Source organism: Myripristis murdjan, chromosome 19, assembly GCF_902150065.1.
Source record: "Myripristis murdjan chromosome 19, fMyrMur1.1, whole genome shotgun sequence".
Taxonomy (NCBI): domain Eukaryota; kingdom Metazoa; phylum Chordata; class Actinopteri; order Holocentriformes; family Holocentridae; genus Myripristis; species Myripristis murdjan.
The window spans coordinates 10,714,444-10,730,068 of NC_043998.1; the positions used below are offsets into that span (position 1 = coordinate 10,714,444).

At 42.9% G+C, this 15,625-nt stretch overlaps 2 protein-coding genes across 3 annotated transcripts; one reads left to right on the plus strand and one right to left on the minus strand.

The window, feature by feature from the left end:
• The first annotated feature begins 1,460 nt into the window (after window positions 1-1,460).
• LOC115377815 (synembryn-A) lies at window positions 1,461-9,457 on the plus strand. Its single transcript, XM_030077845.1, has 14 exons — window positions 1,461-1,688; window positions 2,112-2,206; window positions 2,345-2,392; window positions 2,753-2,770; window positions 2,902-2,988; window positions 3,411-4,012; window positions 4,653-4,788; window positions 5,388-5,576; window positions 6,021-6,115; window positions 6,299-6,449; window positions 6,764-6,859; window positions 6,955-7,099; window positions 7,993-8,272; window positions 9,021-9,457. Exons 2-14 carry the CDS (start codon window positions 2,117-2,119, stop codon window positions 9,151-9,153), a joined length of 2,070 nt encoding a protein of 689 aa, XP_029933705.1. The 5' UTR covers window positions 1,461-1,688; window positions 2,112-2,116; the 3' UTR covers window positions 9,154-9,457.
• On the minus strand, window positions 9,177-15,389 carry irf3 (interferon regulatory factor 3). Of its 2 annotated transcripts, XM_030077851.1 has the most exons (11): window positions 15,176-15,389; window positions 14,197-14,363; window positions 13,546-13,717; window positions 12,297-12,382; window positions 12,123-12,183; window positions 11,867-11,932; window positions 11,500-11,745; window positions 11,138-11,228; window positions 10,715-11,004; window positions 10,488-10,606; window positions 9,177-10,101 (listed from the first exon to the last, which is right to left on the minus strand). In XM_030077851.1, the coding sequence occupies exons 2-11, from the start codon at window positions 14,359-14,361 to the stop codon at window positions 9,988-9,990; spliced, it is 1,410 nt and encodes a 469-aa protein (XP_029933711.1). In that variant the 5' UTR covers window positions 14,362-14,363; window positions 15,176-15,389; the 3' UTR covers window positions 9,177-9,987. The 2 variants fall into 2 exon arrangements, with proteins under 2 accessions (XP_029933711.1, XP_029933712.1); XM_030077852.1 differs by lacking the exon at window positions 15,176-15,389 and having other exon boundaries at window positions 14,197-14,373.
• Between the last annotated feature and the right edge of the window lie 236 nt (window positions 15,390-15,625).

Genomic DNA, 15,625 nt, shown 5'->3' on the forward strand with positions numbered 1-15,625 from the left:
AACTTGTTGAGGTCAGTGATACCATTTTGAAAAATTGTTATTCACCACTCCTGGAGAGAGTTGTGCATTTTTGTTTGTTTGTTTTTGTTTTTGTTTTTTGTTTGTTTTTTTGTTTTGCTTGTTTGTTTGGGGGGGGGGTTTTTGCAATAAAATCTGAACGTAATTAAGAACCTGTATGGAGAGAAACTAGTGTAATAACCTTGTCAGTCAGATGCTAATTGGAGCCGGATTAATCTTTGAAGGCCTATAGCTGTACGAGTTTAGCCTACATATTGTGCTGGAAGTGTTATGACAGCTACTAATGATGTTAGTCTGCATCTGGATGATTTAAACAGGTAGTTCCCGACTGCATACATCAGTGGAAATGACCTGTTTTTGACGGCTGGTTTTCTCACAAAGGTCACTGACGGTCATTACGCTTTCAGCGCTCGGGCTTGTTGATACCTTCCATCTCAAGTATCTAATGAATCTTCGCGCAATATGCATTTACTCGCATGAGAGCACTTTGTCACAACTGCTCTGACTTTTCTCCCCCTTATCGCTGACGTAGCGTGCATCCTGTTGTTCAAAGGCTGCGCTCACCAGCCAGCCTCTTCAGCCCTCTAGCCTTGTTTCCTCTACCCACTGGGCACAAGAGTGAGCATCCTGCCAGGAAAAGCTGTCATATACTTGCATGTCATCTTCTTTTGGGGCTCAGAGTGGTTGGAGAGGATTTGGGGATACTTGTATGTGTGTAAAGTCCTGCTGTAGTCAGGCAGTAGACTGAGCATGATAGTTGAATTTAGGCTAGACATGTTAAAAAAGAAGCAAGATTTATTAGGGGATGTGTTTACTGTAAAAAAATGTGAATTTCAACAATATATAAGTTTGGCTGTCATCCCCTGCTTTACATTGGTCTCTGTGGCAGCTGTTTTTGTTTAGATTAGCTGCAAGAGTGTAATTTAGATCTTTATGTTTGAGGGAAAAATACATATTCCCATTAAGCAAAAGCAAAAAAAAAAAAAAATAATAATAATAATAAAAACCTGCACTGGGTGAGTTGGCTCCATCTTGTGGGACTGAGCACAAATAAGCAGGTATAAAGCACACTATCTTATAAGTTGGAATAATTTAACAGTTCAGAAAAACACACCAGTATTTTATGCCATAAGCGAACATCTGAAAAATATTTAAGGTGCCTACAGAAAATGCAGTGAATGCAGTAGTTAGAGTGTGGTTATGTAACAACTGGAAAAGGAATATATCAACAAAATCTTGATGTTTTTTTTTTCAGTGATTGCTGAGCTATTAAGAGATTTGAGCAAAAGACTGTGGAACTGTTGGAGAGAGAGAGAGAGAGAGAGAGAGAGAGCTGAGCAGCACAGGTCTGAAAAACCTGTAAAAGGTTAGAGGGTCAGCACTGAGAGATATAGGCTGAAAGTCCATTAGGGGATTATAACCATAACCACTACATCTCTGTAGGATTAGAGCGAGAGAGGGACAGAGAGAGAGAGAGAGTGACAGTGAGTACAGGAGAGTGAGAGGAAAGCACGTCGTAGAACCGAACAAATCTGAAGGGAAAGCAGCTATAAAGCGTGCATATGAGGACAAGAAACACTGAGAAGCAACTTGAAGCTCAACTGGGACAGTGACAACAACTTGTGGCCGCCTGACTTGTATCTCCTGGCTGATAAAGTGACCTGCAGAAGGTAAGGCTCAACAAATGCATGGAGTGAAAGTGTTCATGATTGTGGTCAACTACATGTTGTCCTTGTTTATGTGTGTGTGGTGCATCCTAGCAAAGTGTATCTCAAAAAAACACAATCAGCTTTCATAAAACACCTTGCCAAGCATTTGTCAGTATTCAAATCTATGTGATAAGTGATAGAAAAGGTCATTTAAAACTTTGCAAGATGTTTTTGTAGTTAAATATAATCGATAAAGTCAGTGAATTAAGGGTTGATATATATTGATGCGTTTTTTGTCATTATATGTTCAGTAATACATAACCCCTGTCATTATCATCATTGTTGTGTAACTGTAATTTTGTTATGGGCTGAATGCCTCTCTCTAACGGTGTGTTTGTGTATGTGTGTGTGTGTGTGTGTGTGCATGTGTGTGTGTGCGCGCAGTAAGCATGGACTTGGATGTGGAGGGGATTATCCACTGCATCAGGCAGGGGGATGAGTCTGGTGTTGAGTCATATCTACAGGAGTTTAACAAAGAGGTAACACCACTCACACACAAACACACACACAGAGTACAGTCTTAATCTTCATGTCCGGACAAAACAATACTCAATACTACAGTTTTAGACCATTTTTAAGATATGCTTATCATAAATGGTCATTTTTCTTTCCTGTAGTATGCCCAGTGCTTCTTCTTTGATGCAGAGGAGCGCGACCGGAGGAAAGTACGTATGTCAACGACCGGATTGTACCCTGGTTCCCTAATTTGTTTCAGAATATCTGTCCCTTGGCACACATACAAAAACTTGCCCCTCCACCCCTCCCCTCCCACTTTCCACAGACTGTCTGTGATTAGTATTTCTGCTGTATCAGTTGTCCCTGATCCTCTCTCTTGGACGCTCAGGCAGATTGAACCCAGTCGGTGTAATTGCATAATGAACATACGGCATGCTAATCTATTCAACACCCTTAGCTCTGTCAGTAGCTGCTGTTGAGTCGATCAGATTTGTAGAGGCACCTGTGCCTTATATGTGTGTGCTGATATTGTTTTCTCTCTCTCTCTCTCTGTGTCTCACCTTCTGTAGCAAAGAGAGCTCGAAGAGGTACAGTACAGCTTTTTTTTTTTTTTTTTGAAGATTGTCTATTCTACACAAAAGCATCTTAATGTCATGTTCTGTGCTTCAGTCAATAAACCACAAGAGTTGTAATGTGAATCTTTTCCTTGCTTCCCCAGTTCAGGAAGAATAAAGTTAGATATTACACCGATTCAGACTCTGACTGTGAGTACACTGAGGAGGACCGTGGCCTCATCCTCAGACAGGTATGTGATGATGTCACTTCCTGATCACTCAGGTAAAAGTGAACAGAAACGTGGCCTATTTTCACTGGTTTGGTGCTGATACCAGTTTAAAATGAAGTATTGGTATAAGAGACTTTACCTAAGACTAATATCCAATACCAGAGGTCGTGAATGACACATTGGAAACAAACACAACTGTCTTGATTTTCTGCATTTTTGTCACACAGAAATCTCTGTTTCTCAAAGGATTTTATGTACATTTTTTTTTGTCCAGGGACCCGAAACTAATTCTAGTGAAAGTAATGGATGGGAGCAGTCCTTTTGTACTCCTTGTCATTATCAGTGTTGAAAAATTGGCATTAGTACATCCCTATTAATGTAAGTTGTTCCTTTTTACAGTGATGTTCATTCATCTATGTCCTTTTTTCTCCTCCTGTCCTTAGAATCTAGCTATTGTCCTTGTGAGGTTCATACGCCAAGGAGTGAAATGTCGTCTTATGAAGGTGTGTCTGCGCAGCCTTCGGATCCTGTCCAGGGACAAAAAGGTCCTGGCACCCCTGGTCACCGACAACGCTCTCCTGACTCTGGCCAAGCTGGCCGGGCTGACCTCATGTGACGTCGCTGATGATGACAGCGACCTTGACTCTGAAATCTTTGACGACATCATCGCTTCTCTCGCTAAGGCCAAAGCCCTGCACAACCATGAAGAGGACAAGGGTGACATGGATGCTGATGATGAGGAAGAAGAATGCCACGCACTTGATGAGGATGCGGAGAGTTACATTAGCTATGAAAACACTGGGGATATGGATGGCAACTGTGGGTACGGGGGCCACACGACCGGCATTAACGAAATGCACAGGGGCGAGGACCACCACAAGGTCCTGCAGCAAGGGAGGAAGGACCGGAGGGAGAGCAAGTATGAAGTGGAGGAAGAGGAGGAGAAAGAGTCAGGAGAGGAGGGACAGAGGAAGGAGGCCTTGAAGGTGTTGTGTAATGTGGTGTACAACAGCACCTGGGCACAGGAGAGGTTCAGCGCTCTCAGGTGGGTTTATTTGACAACACAGACTCACAAAAACATCTGAGGACTGAAAACAAAAATCCACCCAAATTCACTAAAGATTTCGTGTGATGTTGCTTGCATGTCTGGACCCATTTGGTTGTTTTGTGGAATATTCTTCTTCCTGTTATTATTATTCTTTTTGCTGAGAACTGGCCAATTGTAGATGACATCTCAGCCAGCCTCAATAGACCACAATGCAATGCAGCAACTAGACATGTTGTATTTTCAGTATGGAATGCAGCTGAAATCTTAGACACACCCGAGTGTTCACTGACTAATTGCTTAGCTGGAAATATTCATATACCCACATATTCGCCTTTGAATGACAGCAACACGTTCACACCCCTCTCTGGGGGTTGCTGAAAGGAATTCTGGGAAATGTAGGAAATCACTTACTGAAGTAGAAATAGACTTAGCAGGTTGAAGGGAAGTGGGTGCATCATAAACTGATGATGTCTGTGTATTCCCAATCATTCACACATGTATTTTCCCTCTTACACACTCACACACCGACACACACATGTACACTATAATTATCATCTCTCACAACCTTCATTTAGGATTTGTACAGGTCAACCTGATCTGGCCACCCAGCTTAACCCCTTGTTATTTCCCCTGCCAGACTCCTGTGCGGCCTGACGGAGCTGCTGTCCAGGAGTGCCAGCTGCTCGTCTCCCCCCAGTGGACAGTTTTATGAACTGCGCCTCATGTTCCTCATGACCGCACTGCGAACAGAGCTCAGAGTTCAGCTTCACCAGGTACCAGGGAATGCATGAGGCTATTGATGCTTCACCTGCATAATATGCTATACTAACTTAGCATAGTACATATATCATGCTATAAGTACAAGGTTACCCCAAATAGTTACCAGGAATAGCATTCGAGGACTTGAGGACTCTCCTGGCATTGGGCAGCATGTGTCTGTGCATGATATATAGAGTCTAAATTAGATTAACATTGAGCAAATAGGTGCAGTTAGGAATTTTATTTCTCTACATCACCACACCAGCAAAGTATCATCAAAATTTTATACTTTAGAGCGGAAATTCATGATACTTAGATATGATAGTAGTGCACTTCAAATGCAAATGGAGGCTCCAGTGTCTTAGATGAGCTGGTCCATTTGCAGTGCCCAGGTAGTTTTGTCTAGATGTTGTCCTATACTGCTGGGCTCCAAATCCCTCTTTTTCTTTGAGAAAAAATGTGGTTGAGCATGTTGGATATAAGTTTGGGACTATGATAGTAGTGCAGCTTTTATTTCATAATTCCAGTTACTACAAGGTCCGTCAGTATTTATGAGCAGACCAAGATGATTACAAATGTATTCTCACACTCGTGCCTGTGTCTGCTCTTCTAGGAGGGAGGAGTGCCGCTCCTCACAGCAGCTCTGGAGAGCAGCCTGGAGGTTCAGTGGAAGGACCAGTATGAGGCTGTGATAAACTCAGCAGCGCCTCCCATTTCCCTGGAAGCCTCTCAGCGCATCATAGAGATCCTCAAAATCCTCTTCAACATCACCCACAGCACTCACAGGCAGGAACCGAGTGAGGTCAGTGCCTTTCCGTAGAGGTGCATAGACCTGGCAGCCTTACAGAAGGAAGAATCCACATGAGACGTTTACTTCTGCCAGTTTAGAAACTCTGGGTGTGCATTACACAGTGGATTAGACAAACAAATTATGTTAATCAGAATGGCTACCGTTGTCTTTTAGAATATCCAGCCTTATGGTCAAATAATAAAATAGCTAGAAAAGATAAGATTGTTTTCACTACTAGATGCCATCCGTCATCTTCTCTGCCCTCCACTAAAGAAGTAGCATTACATCTCCTAAAGGACAGTAAATCAAACCCTACCCTTCTTAACCCCCTATTTTCTTTCACTTCTACCCCATGCTTTATCACCAGAGCTCTTCCTGACCTTGGCTACTGATGTATGATTCCATTACCGGTGACATTATAGAGAGAAATGAGTTGTATGTGTTCTCCCTCTTCAGAGTGATGCAGCTCTCTACCGGCACCTAGTGGCGGTCCTACGTGTCTGCCTGATAAGGTGCTGCTTGTTGACAGGAGACACCGATGAACTGCAGGGGTGAGGACTGACCATGGGCGGGATAGAGACAGAGAAATTATGATGACAATGAAAAATATTTAGTATAACACACTACTACCCTCATATTTGCTTTCATGCATATTTACACTCATCTCCTCTCTCTATCATCCATTCCACTCCTTTTTTTTCTATCCCTCTGCATCCTCCTCTCTAATCCCCCAGACACACAGTCAACTTGTTGACCGCACTGCCTCTCCAGTGTCTGGACGTCCTGCTGTCTGCTCCCCTGACTGAAAACTGTGAGCAGTGCCAGGGTGTCAACATGGACTGTGTCCACATCCTGCTGATGTTCATGGAGCGACGCCTTGAGTCGGTGAGGGCAGGGAGACAGAGCTGAGTGGAGGGAAGGAACTGAGATGGAGATAGAGGGAAAATCATACATAAAATATTTAACATAATTGTCACAGTTAACATCAACTGTGGCGTATTGCCATATTTTGCATACAGCGGACTCCTTGTGTTAGTTTTCCAGGTTCGTTTGTTTCATTGGATGATAGTATATGCATGTGTATTACATCACTATGGACAGGACTCACACTAGAAACATAAGTAGAATCTTTTACCACATTTGAGACACCATGAGGTAATACTGAAATCAGCTGAAGGAGTCATTTGTCTGCTTCTCAGGGTGACAAGGTGAAAGAGAAGTTGACCCCAATCCTCAATCTGCTGACAGAGAGCTGCCGGGCCCACAGAGAAACACGCCAGTACATCAGGAAATATGTAATATCCCCGAAACCATGTAAACCATGTAGACTTTCTAAAATGATGTAAAACATAATAGTTTGGCTGAAACCATGCCTGACCCCTTTCACCAGATCCTGCCCCCACTGAGAGACGTGTCCCAAAGGCCGGAGGAAGGCTGCTCAGTGAAGAATCGCCTGATCCGCCTCATGACCCACCTGGACACGGACCTCAAATACTGTGCTGCTGACCTCATCTTTGTCCTCTGCAAGGAAAACGGTAAGATGAGACCCCATCACTCTCCGGATTCATAGAAATGATCTGAATCCCACAGTTCAGACATAAAAAACTGTTGTACTCATGCTGATTGATAGACAAAGGAAAAAACTTTGAGTGAGGGAAATATGTTCAAGTTTATTTCCATTACTGTTTACAGTCTCAAAGGGCTTCATAGGCCCACATCTTAAAGAAAATAAAATGATACGCCCTGACTAGAACCCTGTTGGGGGGCAAGGAAAAACTCCCAGTAGACAGAAAAAGGGAGAAAATCTTGGGAAACATCACAGAGAGAGGGAAACCCCTTACAGGCTCGCCAGGAGTGCAGTGGCTTCTGAGTGGGCAATTATTGAAACAAATCAAATTAAATGAATTCAAATTAAATTGTGGCAGAAAATGATCAAACATTAAACCGCCTCAGCAGCACATGCAAGCGTATAATCAGAATTTCCCGTTAAATTTGAACATTTCAGATTAGAGAGGGGTTATGCTGTCCAGTCTATTGCATGACATTATAAAACTAATGAGGTCTCCAGATGTGGTTGATGATTTTTTTTACTCTTAAAAGGAAAGAGAAGACAGTCTGTTGTGTGCATATGATATATGCCCCCACTGTCTGACCAAGCTTCATATCATTTTTCCCAAACCTTCCCAACCTTCCCAACCCTATGCCCCACCCCTCCTCCTCTGGTTGCCCCTTCCACCACACACACATTCACATATCATACCTGTACCTTTAGGCTCATTAGCCCCTCTGATCCAATGTTTCTCCCTCCATTCAACCTCACTGCTTCATGTTTTGTATTGCTTTATACTTGTATGGTCACTTTATGGCACAATAAAATAAAAAAGAAAAGATATTTGCCCTTTAACCACCTGTACTGTTGTCCTTCCAGTGAGGCGCTTTGTCAAGTACACAGGCTACGGTAATGCAGCCGGCCTTCTGGCCACCAGGGGTTTGCTGGGCGGCCAGCCAAGCAAGGCCTCCAGCTCTGGGACCCAGTACTCCAGCGACTCTGACTCCGACACTGATGAGTACCGGCAGATCAAAGGTCGCATCAACCCAGTGACGGGGCGGGTGGAAGAAGAGCAGCCAGACCCCATGGAGGGCATGACGGAGGAGGAGAAGGAAGAGGAGGCCCAGAAGCTGATCAGGCTCTTCAGCAAGCTGTCCAGGTAGGCATGACTTGGAAGAACTGTCGCCATTGGTTTGATCAAAGGTAATAAAGATTTTGGAAAGTTTGTGATCTTTTGAGAGCTGGTAAGTTTTGTTAAAATAAAACTACTATAATAAAACTACTATCCACTTAAATTCTTATCTCTGTATTTTCCACATTCTGTTTTATGCACGCCTGCAGTGCTAATATTGATCCACATCATGTAATGAGTTCTTATGTAAGGAAGTGGTTACCTGATAAGCTCAGCAACCTGAAGTGGGTGAGGTTAATAGTTCCTCTTGACAGTAGCGGGGGGAAGTCTCATGATATGGACAATACTTTCAACAATTTGAAATTTCCCCACAGGCATCACTGAAGTCAAATTTATTTGTACAGATTCAAAGCAAATCACATTTTGGAAAAATAAATGAAAGCGACACCCCTCAGTCTCTGATCCTCTACTAGAAGAGAACAAGGAAAAACTCCAAAAAAGACCTCATTAGGGGAAAAAACCCAGAAGAAATCTTGCATCTCTTCCAGGACAGTGAGGGGCGCAGTGAGTGCCAAATGTGGGTAAAAAGGAAAGATTTAGCACTGCTAATAAAACAAAGCAGGAATAAAATCACAGGAAAAAAGAATTAAGAACGCTAAAATCCCATCATATTTCTACAGATCGAATTGTGTGTTTATTTGTTTGTTTATTTTCACTTTTTTCCACAACAATTCTTATCCCCCTCATTTTGTGGCCTCCTCTGTTTGACTTCCAGGGAAGACATTATCCAGCCAATGGGAGTCAGCGCAGAAGGGAAGCTGGTTCCCATGGCCGGACTGAGGGACATGTCCCTCACTGAGGAACGGGAGTCTGAGAGTGACATAGAGCCAGATGAAGAGCTAGACTGAACAATTTTCAAATGCTGTTTTTGTAAACATTCCAGTTGTAAGGCTCATCCTACATAAATATCTATTTTAAAAGTATGGATGCAATAACACGATGTAGTCTTGTAACTGAGTACACAAGTTAAATTTAAAATGCTGTTTGTTTTTCTTTCTCTTTGGATTCAGATTTATGATGTAGAGCAGCAATATTTTTTGCACAGGATAGGAGTTAAAAATGACATTAGGAATTGTGAAGTGATCCTAGGAAGGAACTGACTGTGATGTAATAACTGATTTGAATAAAGCTGTGAGATCCTGTCTGCACCTATGTTGGTTTTACTACAACATGCTGAGGTTTTTACATTTCCTCTAACTCTGCATTGTAACTTAAAACAAACTAAAAATGTTAAGTACTGAGACGGTGAAATAAACATGTCTGCACTGGGCTCAGGATTTTTGTGGTCAAGTTTATGTCTTGTGCCACAGCATCTGAAATGTTTAGAGTGGATTCAGCTGCTCATATTCCACCTGATGGGTGGTTTGATTAAATATTTTTTAGTGGTCCCTTAAGTTTAAAGAGTTTTTTTTTTATGAGGTATTTTGAGATAATATATTATTATTTCTGCCACACAGCCTTGTGGTATTTCTTTTCTGCTGAGTAGCTGTACCAATGTAGTACATATTTCTACTTAATTCTTTTCTAGGGTGCTGAATCGTTAAAGTTAAAATATTCATAAAACATGTAAACAATGACCAGTGGCCAGAATAATTGTAGGGAAAGGGCCGTTGTAAACAAAAATGGGCATTAATTAAACACTTGTCCTGTGCAATTAGTTCATTCAGGCTCAGTGGAGTGCTTCAACACAATTCCATCATCTCTTCAAGGGAAATCTGCAGTTCCACAGAGTGCAGGGAGGAGGCGCCACCTCCAACAGCCATGCTCTTGAGGATCTCCAGTGATGTTAGGACCACCTGAGAGGGGACAGAAGTTTGACACAACAAACGTGAGGTTCAAGGAAACAGCTGATGAGAAGTGTGTTCATAGATAAACTCCAACAATGAGACCTGGCGAGCTTCAGTTTGAACTTTTTCACTTCTGCACGTATTATCTGTGCAGAAGTTCAGCAGCAATAAAGCTTCTGTCTCCACCAGCGCTGGGGCCTCTCTCCCCCATGTCTCTGAATCAATACTGAGACAAAATTGCATCTTGAAAAGCGATGCCGACTACAGCTCCCTCGAGTGGGAAATTTTGGGAGTTGATCATTCATGAAATCTGATTGAGGTCGAGGTACTGTTTATGCACTTTCTCTGCCAAAGTAAAATATTGCTTTCAGGGTTTCACTTTAATGCTCTCTCACCTCCACTGTGATGAGTTTCTTCTCCAAAGGCCTGTTGTCTGGGTCGGGCCACTTCTCTCCCAGACAGAAGTACAGGGAACAGGGAGGACATTCTTTTCCAGTAATAAAATCCAACATACCTAAACAGATAAGAGAACTGTATCACTCCAACTCCCAAATGACACAGGGAGAATTAGAGCAAATTGTGCACACTAACAAAGAGGGCAATATTATCCTCTCACTCTCACCTCGCACAAAGTCCTTGAACAGATAGAGAGGCTGAGGCTCCAGTTTGGAAACTTCCTGGGGCTGTCGGCTGTGGTCAAACTTGCACAGGCTCCAGAAGGCCTTGATTTCACCCAGCCGCTGGCCGTACACCACAGGACCCGACACCCCCACCTCCAAACCCTGCCCCAGCTTGTCGAGGATGCGCTGGGTCAGATTGGCCTGGGTGTGGTCTAGCATGGCTACGGGTCTTGGCAGAGAGACCAGGAACAGGCCTGTTTCATGATCCAAGACCGGCTGAGTGAGCTCGGGCCTAATGTTGAGAAAACATGACAGCATTTAGACGAGATTCAAAGTCATCTAGCAGAGCCCTGAGCATAGTGCATGAGGATAATGAACATTTTCCACTCCTGTTTCCTGCAGTCAGAGGTTTTTTCTAGTGTTACCTATAGACTAGGCGTAGTCCCGCTTCATTCTCAACCAGCTGCTCGGACACTTTCACCCCTCTGTAATACACCAACACCCTGAACTGAGTCTCTGAGGATTCAGAAACAGGACAAAAATGATGTATTAGAGGAAGCGTTGAATATCATTCTATTTTCTGTTCCTGTTTAAATGTAATTCACTCACAGCTCAATCATATGTGATACCACTGATATTACCATGCAGATTGTTCATAACACTCTTATGAAACAGTGTCAGTTTTACTATTTTGGGAGGATTGCAGTGTGCTTTTTGAGCGTGGGTAAATGCCTGATTGAATTTCTAACATCCACTAATATGATTACAGTAACATCCATAAACTTACTGAAATGATCTCCAACCATGGTCTTGGACATGGTATCTTTGAACTGCTCCACCATCTGCTGATCGCAGGCCACTCCCACAGCTCCATCCATTGGATATGCTGGTTGCTCAGGCAACCCAACTCCACCGACTGCATCCTCAAATGCTACTGGATACTGCTGTTGCTCTGGCAACACGTGTCCACCAATCACACCCTGATTGTGTTGTTGTTGTTGCTCGGGAGGAGACTCAAAGACAGTGATGCCCTCTATAGAAAAGTTGGAGAAACTGAATAACGATTTCTAGGAAAGTACCTGGGATGCACTTGTGCACTGATAGTACAGTGGCACAATGGAGAGGGAAATGATGAGGAGTGATGGTAGCTGTACCTGTGGGAGGCTCAATATTCATTCCTTTTAGACACTCCTCGAGAATATCCTGGTCAATGGTGGATTCTGCCGACAGATATTGATTGGTTTGCATCATGTTTAGAAATACCAACAACAAGACAGCAGTTGCATATTCCTAATTATCCAATTCAATACAATGTTTAGTAGCATTTACAGTCTGATACAAAGAAGAAATAAAGGGAGAGGACATAAATGATACTATCAATACTATTAATCCTCAGAGGGACTGGCTCACCTGCAAATACAGCTTCGTCCGGCAGATAGATATTGTGCTCGAAACACGGGACAACCTGGCTCTAAGATAACAGAGATATGTGTTTCTCAGCTCATTTGCAGTTACATAATTACACACCATCTTTTCTGCGTCCTCTAACATAGTACAGCCTGTATTTCCACGAGTGAAACCCACCTCCACAGCCTCTTCTGCTTTAGGAAAGGAAAGATGTTCAAACATATTAGGTTCCTCTTGGTCCTGGGATCCCGCAGAAGAGGAAGCTTTGAGAGGGGAAAGCAGAGAGCTCAGTTAGTATCTGCTTCTAGCCACTGCTAATTGGCACTTGCACTTTTTTATATGAAGCTTAACCACAGGAAATTTCAGATGTAAATGTGCAGATGTGCTGAATATGGATTGTAATCGGGTCATCCCAGTGAGGTCAGAGATGTATTTGGCCACACTGATACCGACATATCAATGAAACACCATTTCAGTTCCAAACACAGACTACATGTCAGCACAAACACTCAGATAACGAGCATCTGTGGTGCATTTGGTTGCATTGCCTGATTTTTTTTCTTATTTGCCTCATTCCCAACTAAAAAAAAAAATACATATTCTGACTTGTGGAAAAACAACAATAACATACACGTGGTTTCTATCATGTTTATCTACAAGATGTCTATTGAATTAGTGAAAATGGGTTCTCAGTGAAAGGAAAGGTGTGTGTGAGATTACACTTAAAACACTGAAGCAGTGAAAATAATCAGCGGGCAGTGTGTATTTATGTTTTGCAAGGGAAAAAGCAGTCTAATTCGATGCAGACCCTCAGGGATTATTAACCCCAGGTACTAGCAGTATATAGGTAGTTTACATCTGGGTGCAATCTAGATAATAGACATGATAATTCAAGGTCTGAGGTGATTCTAATGTCTTTGGTTGAAGGAGAATGGTACACAGCACTTGATAATTTATTATCCACAGGGGCCGAACTAGTGCAGTCAGTGTCTGTGGTGAGGAAATGTCTCTGTTAGAAAGAGCTGCAGGCACATCCAGGTCTTTCACTGGCGCTGGACAATAATTAAAATAAATCCACATTGAAGTATGCCCTCACAACAGTGCTCTGCTGTACAAACATGTTTATTTACTCCACAAGTAAAATAACATTTTGACCCCAAATCAGATGTGAGCAGCCTTCTTCCCAAAGCTGGAGATGTTAAATGCCGCTAAGATACAGGCTGCAGCTGCTCCATTGACAAGAGTGGCAAAGAGAGACCTGAGCAGTGTTTCTCTCAGTTCTGATATCCAACTGGGCATTATATAACACACACAGAAACCAGAAGATATGTCCTTGTTGTCAGAAAAATCATCTTTTCTAATTTTGTCCACTTCCATGACAGACCAAAAGCGAGGCCTGTCTATGGATTTCCCGGTGGATCCTCACCTCCTGACGGCGCTTCTTCTGGCCAGGAAAACACTTTGTGGGGATTAGCAGCATCGTTCTTGTTGTCAGATACTAATTTGAAGCCCTTGGCTCGGAGGGCACTGCGAAAGTTCCTCTTCCACACTGAGGGGTCTCCCTGAGCCCGGCCATTGCCGCTGACCTCTGCCCAGGCCTTTGGGGGGGAGGACAGGACACAGAGAGACAGAATTACAGCACACAGAGGCACATGCATGATAGCTGCAGTACAAATTAAGGTTCAGTAGACTATATGAGCGGTCTTTTGAGGGGGAAGTTTTTCTTTTTCCTGTATTTTATTTACAAAAATCGTGTATATGTCATTGCCAAAATTATTTCCTGCAATATGCTGCCTGGAGAAGCTCTTTGTGTGCTTCTCCCTTACATTTCCCTGCTAATTTTATTTTGTATATTTTATATTTTTTTATATGTGTAAATAAAGAAACCAAGAAACCAAACCAAGCTTTCCTGGCACGGTGTAGATCACTATGAATACAAAAGCTAAATTATGTCAAATTCATGTGGGCTGTAATGATTTATCTATCTATTACTTTGCAGCTGGTACTGCCACATACTATAATATGAGAAAACCAGTGATAGCTAATTAAAAAAGCCTTTGTGTGACAGTGAATGCACCTTAAAGATGAGCACGTCGACTCTGGAGGAGTCCTGTCTCAGGGCGTGTTTCCACGGGACGCAGAACTCCGTGTGCTGTGGGTTCGTCCAGGCCACCCCGGGGTACCTCCCGCTGTCGACCTGGGACCGCAACCAGGGGATGAGCAGCGGCTTAGAATGGGACATTTCTAGAGGTCGAAAAAGATCAGAAACAACGTCATGTGGTTAGTATGAAATGGATTCAGCCTAGCATGCAGGAGGACCACAGGTGGAAGACTTTTAATACATGACAGTATTAAAAGTAACATGGTCACGCTTTTCACTTTCAGTACCCCTTTCTCCATCGTCACATGTGCATAAAGGCATTATTCATAGAGATGTGGCCACTGTGTTGTTTTGCTGCCATTATTTAAAACACACACACAAAAAAGTTATTTAAAACACGAAGAGTCAGCTCACATGCAGGGCACTTAGAAAAAGACCAGTAACAGCACTCTGGATGAGGATGACTTTGCATTCACACTAAATATTCAACCAACAATGATCAATTTCAGCGTTAACAGAGAATTTATCTTGTGCCTTTACATTTAAATAATACACTACTGTTTCTGTAGGCTAACAACATAAAATACATTTTAGGCTTTTTAGATGTGCCGTTTTATTAAATACATGTACACTTTAGTCCTTTTGCAAACTCTCCTATGAGTGACTTAAAATAACCAGCAGTGAAAAACAGAGCAGAGGACTTATCAGAGCAGTGTGACTGTACATGTTCCAGCAAACCAATAATTATCATGTGTAATAGAAGTGCTGGAGTAATAGGAAATGGGAGGTGGTTTGCTCACAGACGCATACAGCCAAGTTAATGTATTGCAAAAACTCGTTATTATAAGGTCTGGCAGCAAAATACCAATGAAACCGTGTCGACTTTCTGACTCGTGCGAGCACACAGCTGATTTTGTCCCTTTAACTTCTGTCATGAAAACATCCATTGTCCTACCTGTGGGGGGGTCCTCGCCAACTGGGCCGGGATGTTAGCTCAGCCGTGATCGATGTAAAATGTCACAAATGCGATGGCAGGTTGTTGCTGTTGTCTCTTGTGTACAATCTGAAGCTGTGTGAGAGACTGGCATCAAGTCATAGTCGGCTAATCGCTTAAATAGCAGCGGGCTGTTCTCTGCTGCAGCAGCTTTCTCGGGAAACTCCGAGGCTTCAGTTTCGATTTCCAGTTCTGACGTCAAGTGCAACTGTCCCGCGAGCCAAGCCCACTAGAGGGTGTTGTGGCCGCGCGCGCGCGCGCACACACACACACACACACACACACACACACACACACACACACACACACACACACACACACACACACACACACAGACACACACACATACACACACTAAGAGAGAGGGAGTGAAAAAACGAACTGAAACACATTTTGTTCTTTGCAGATTTT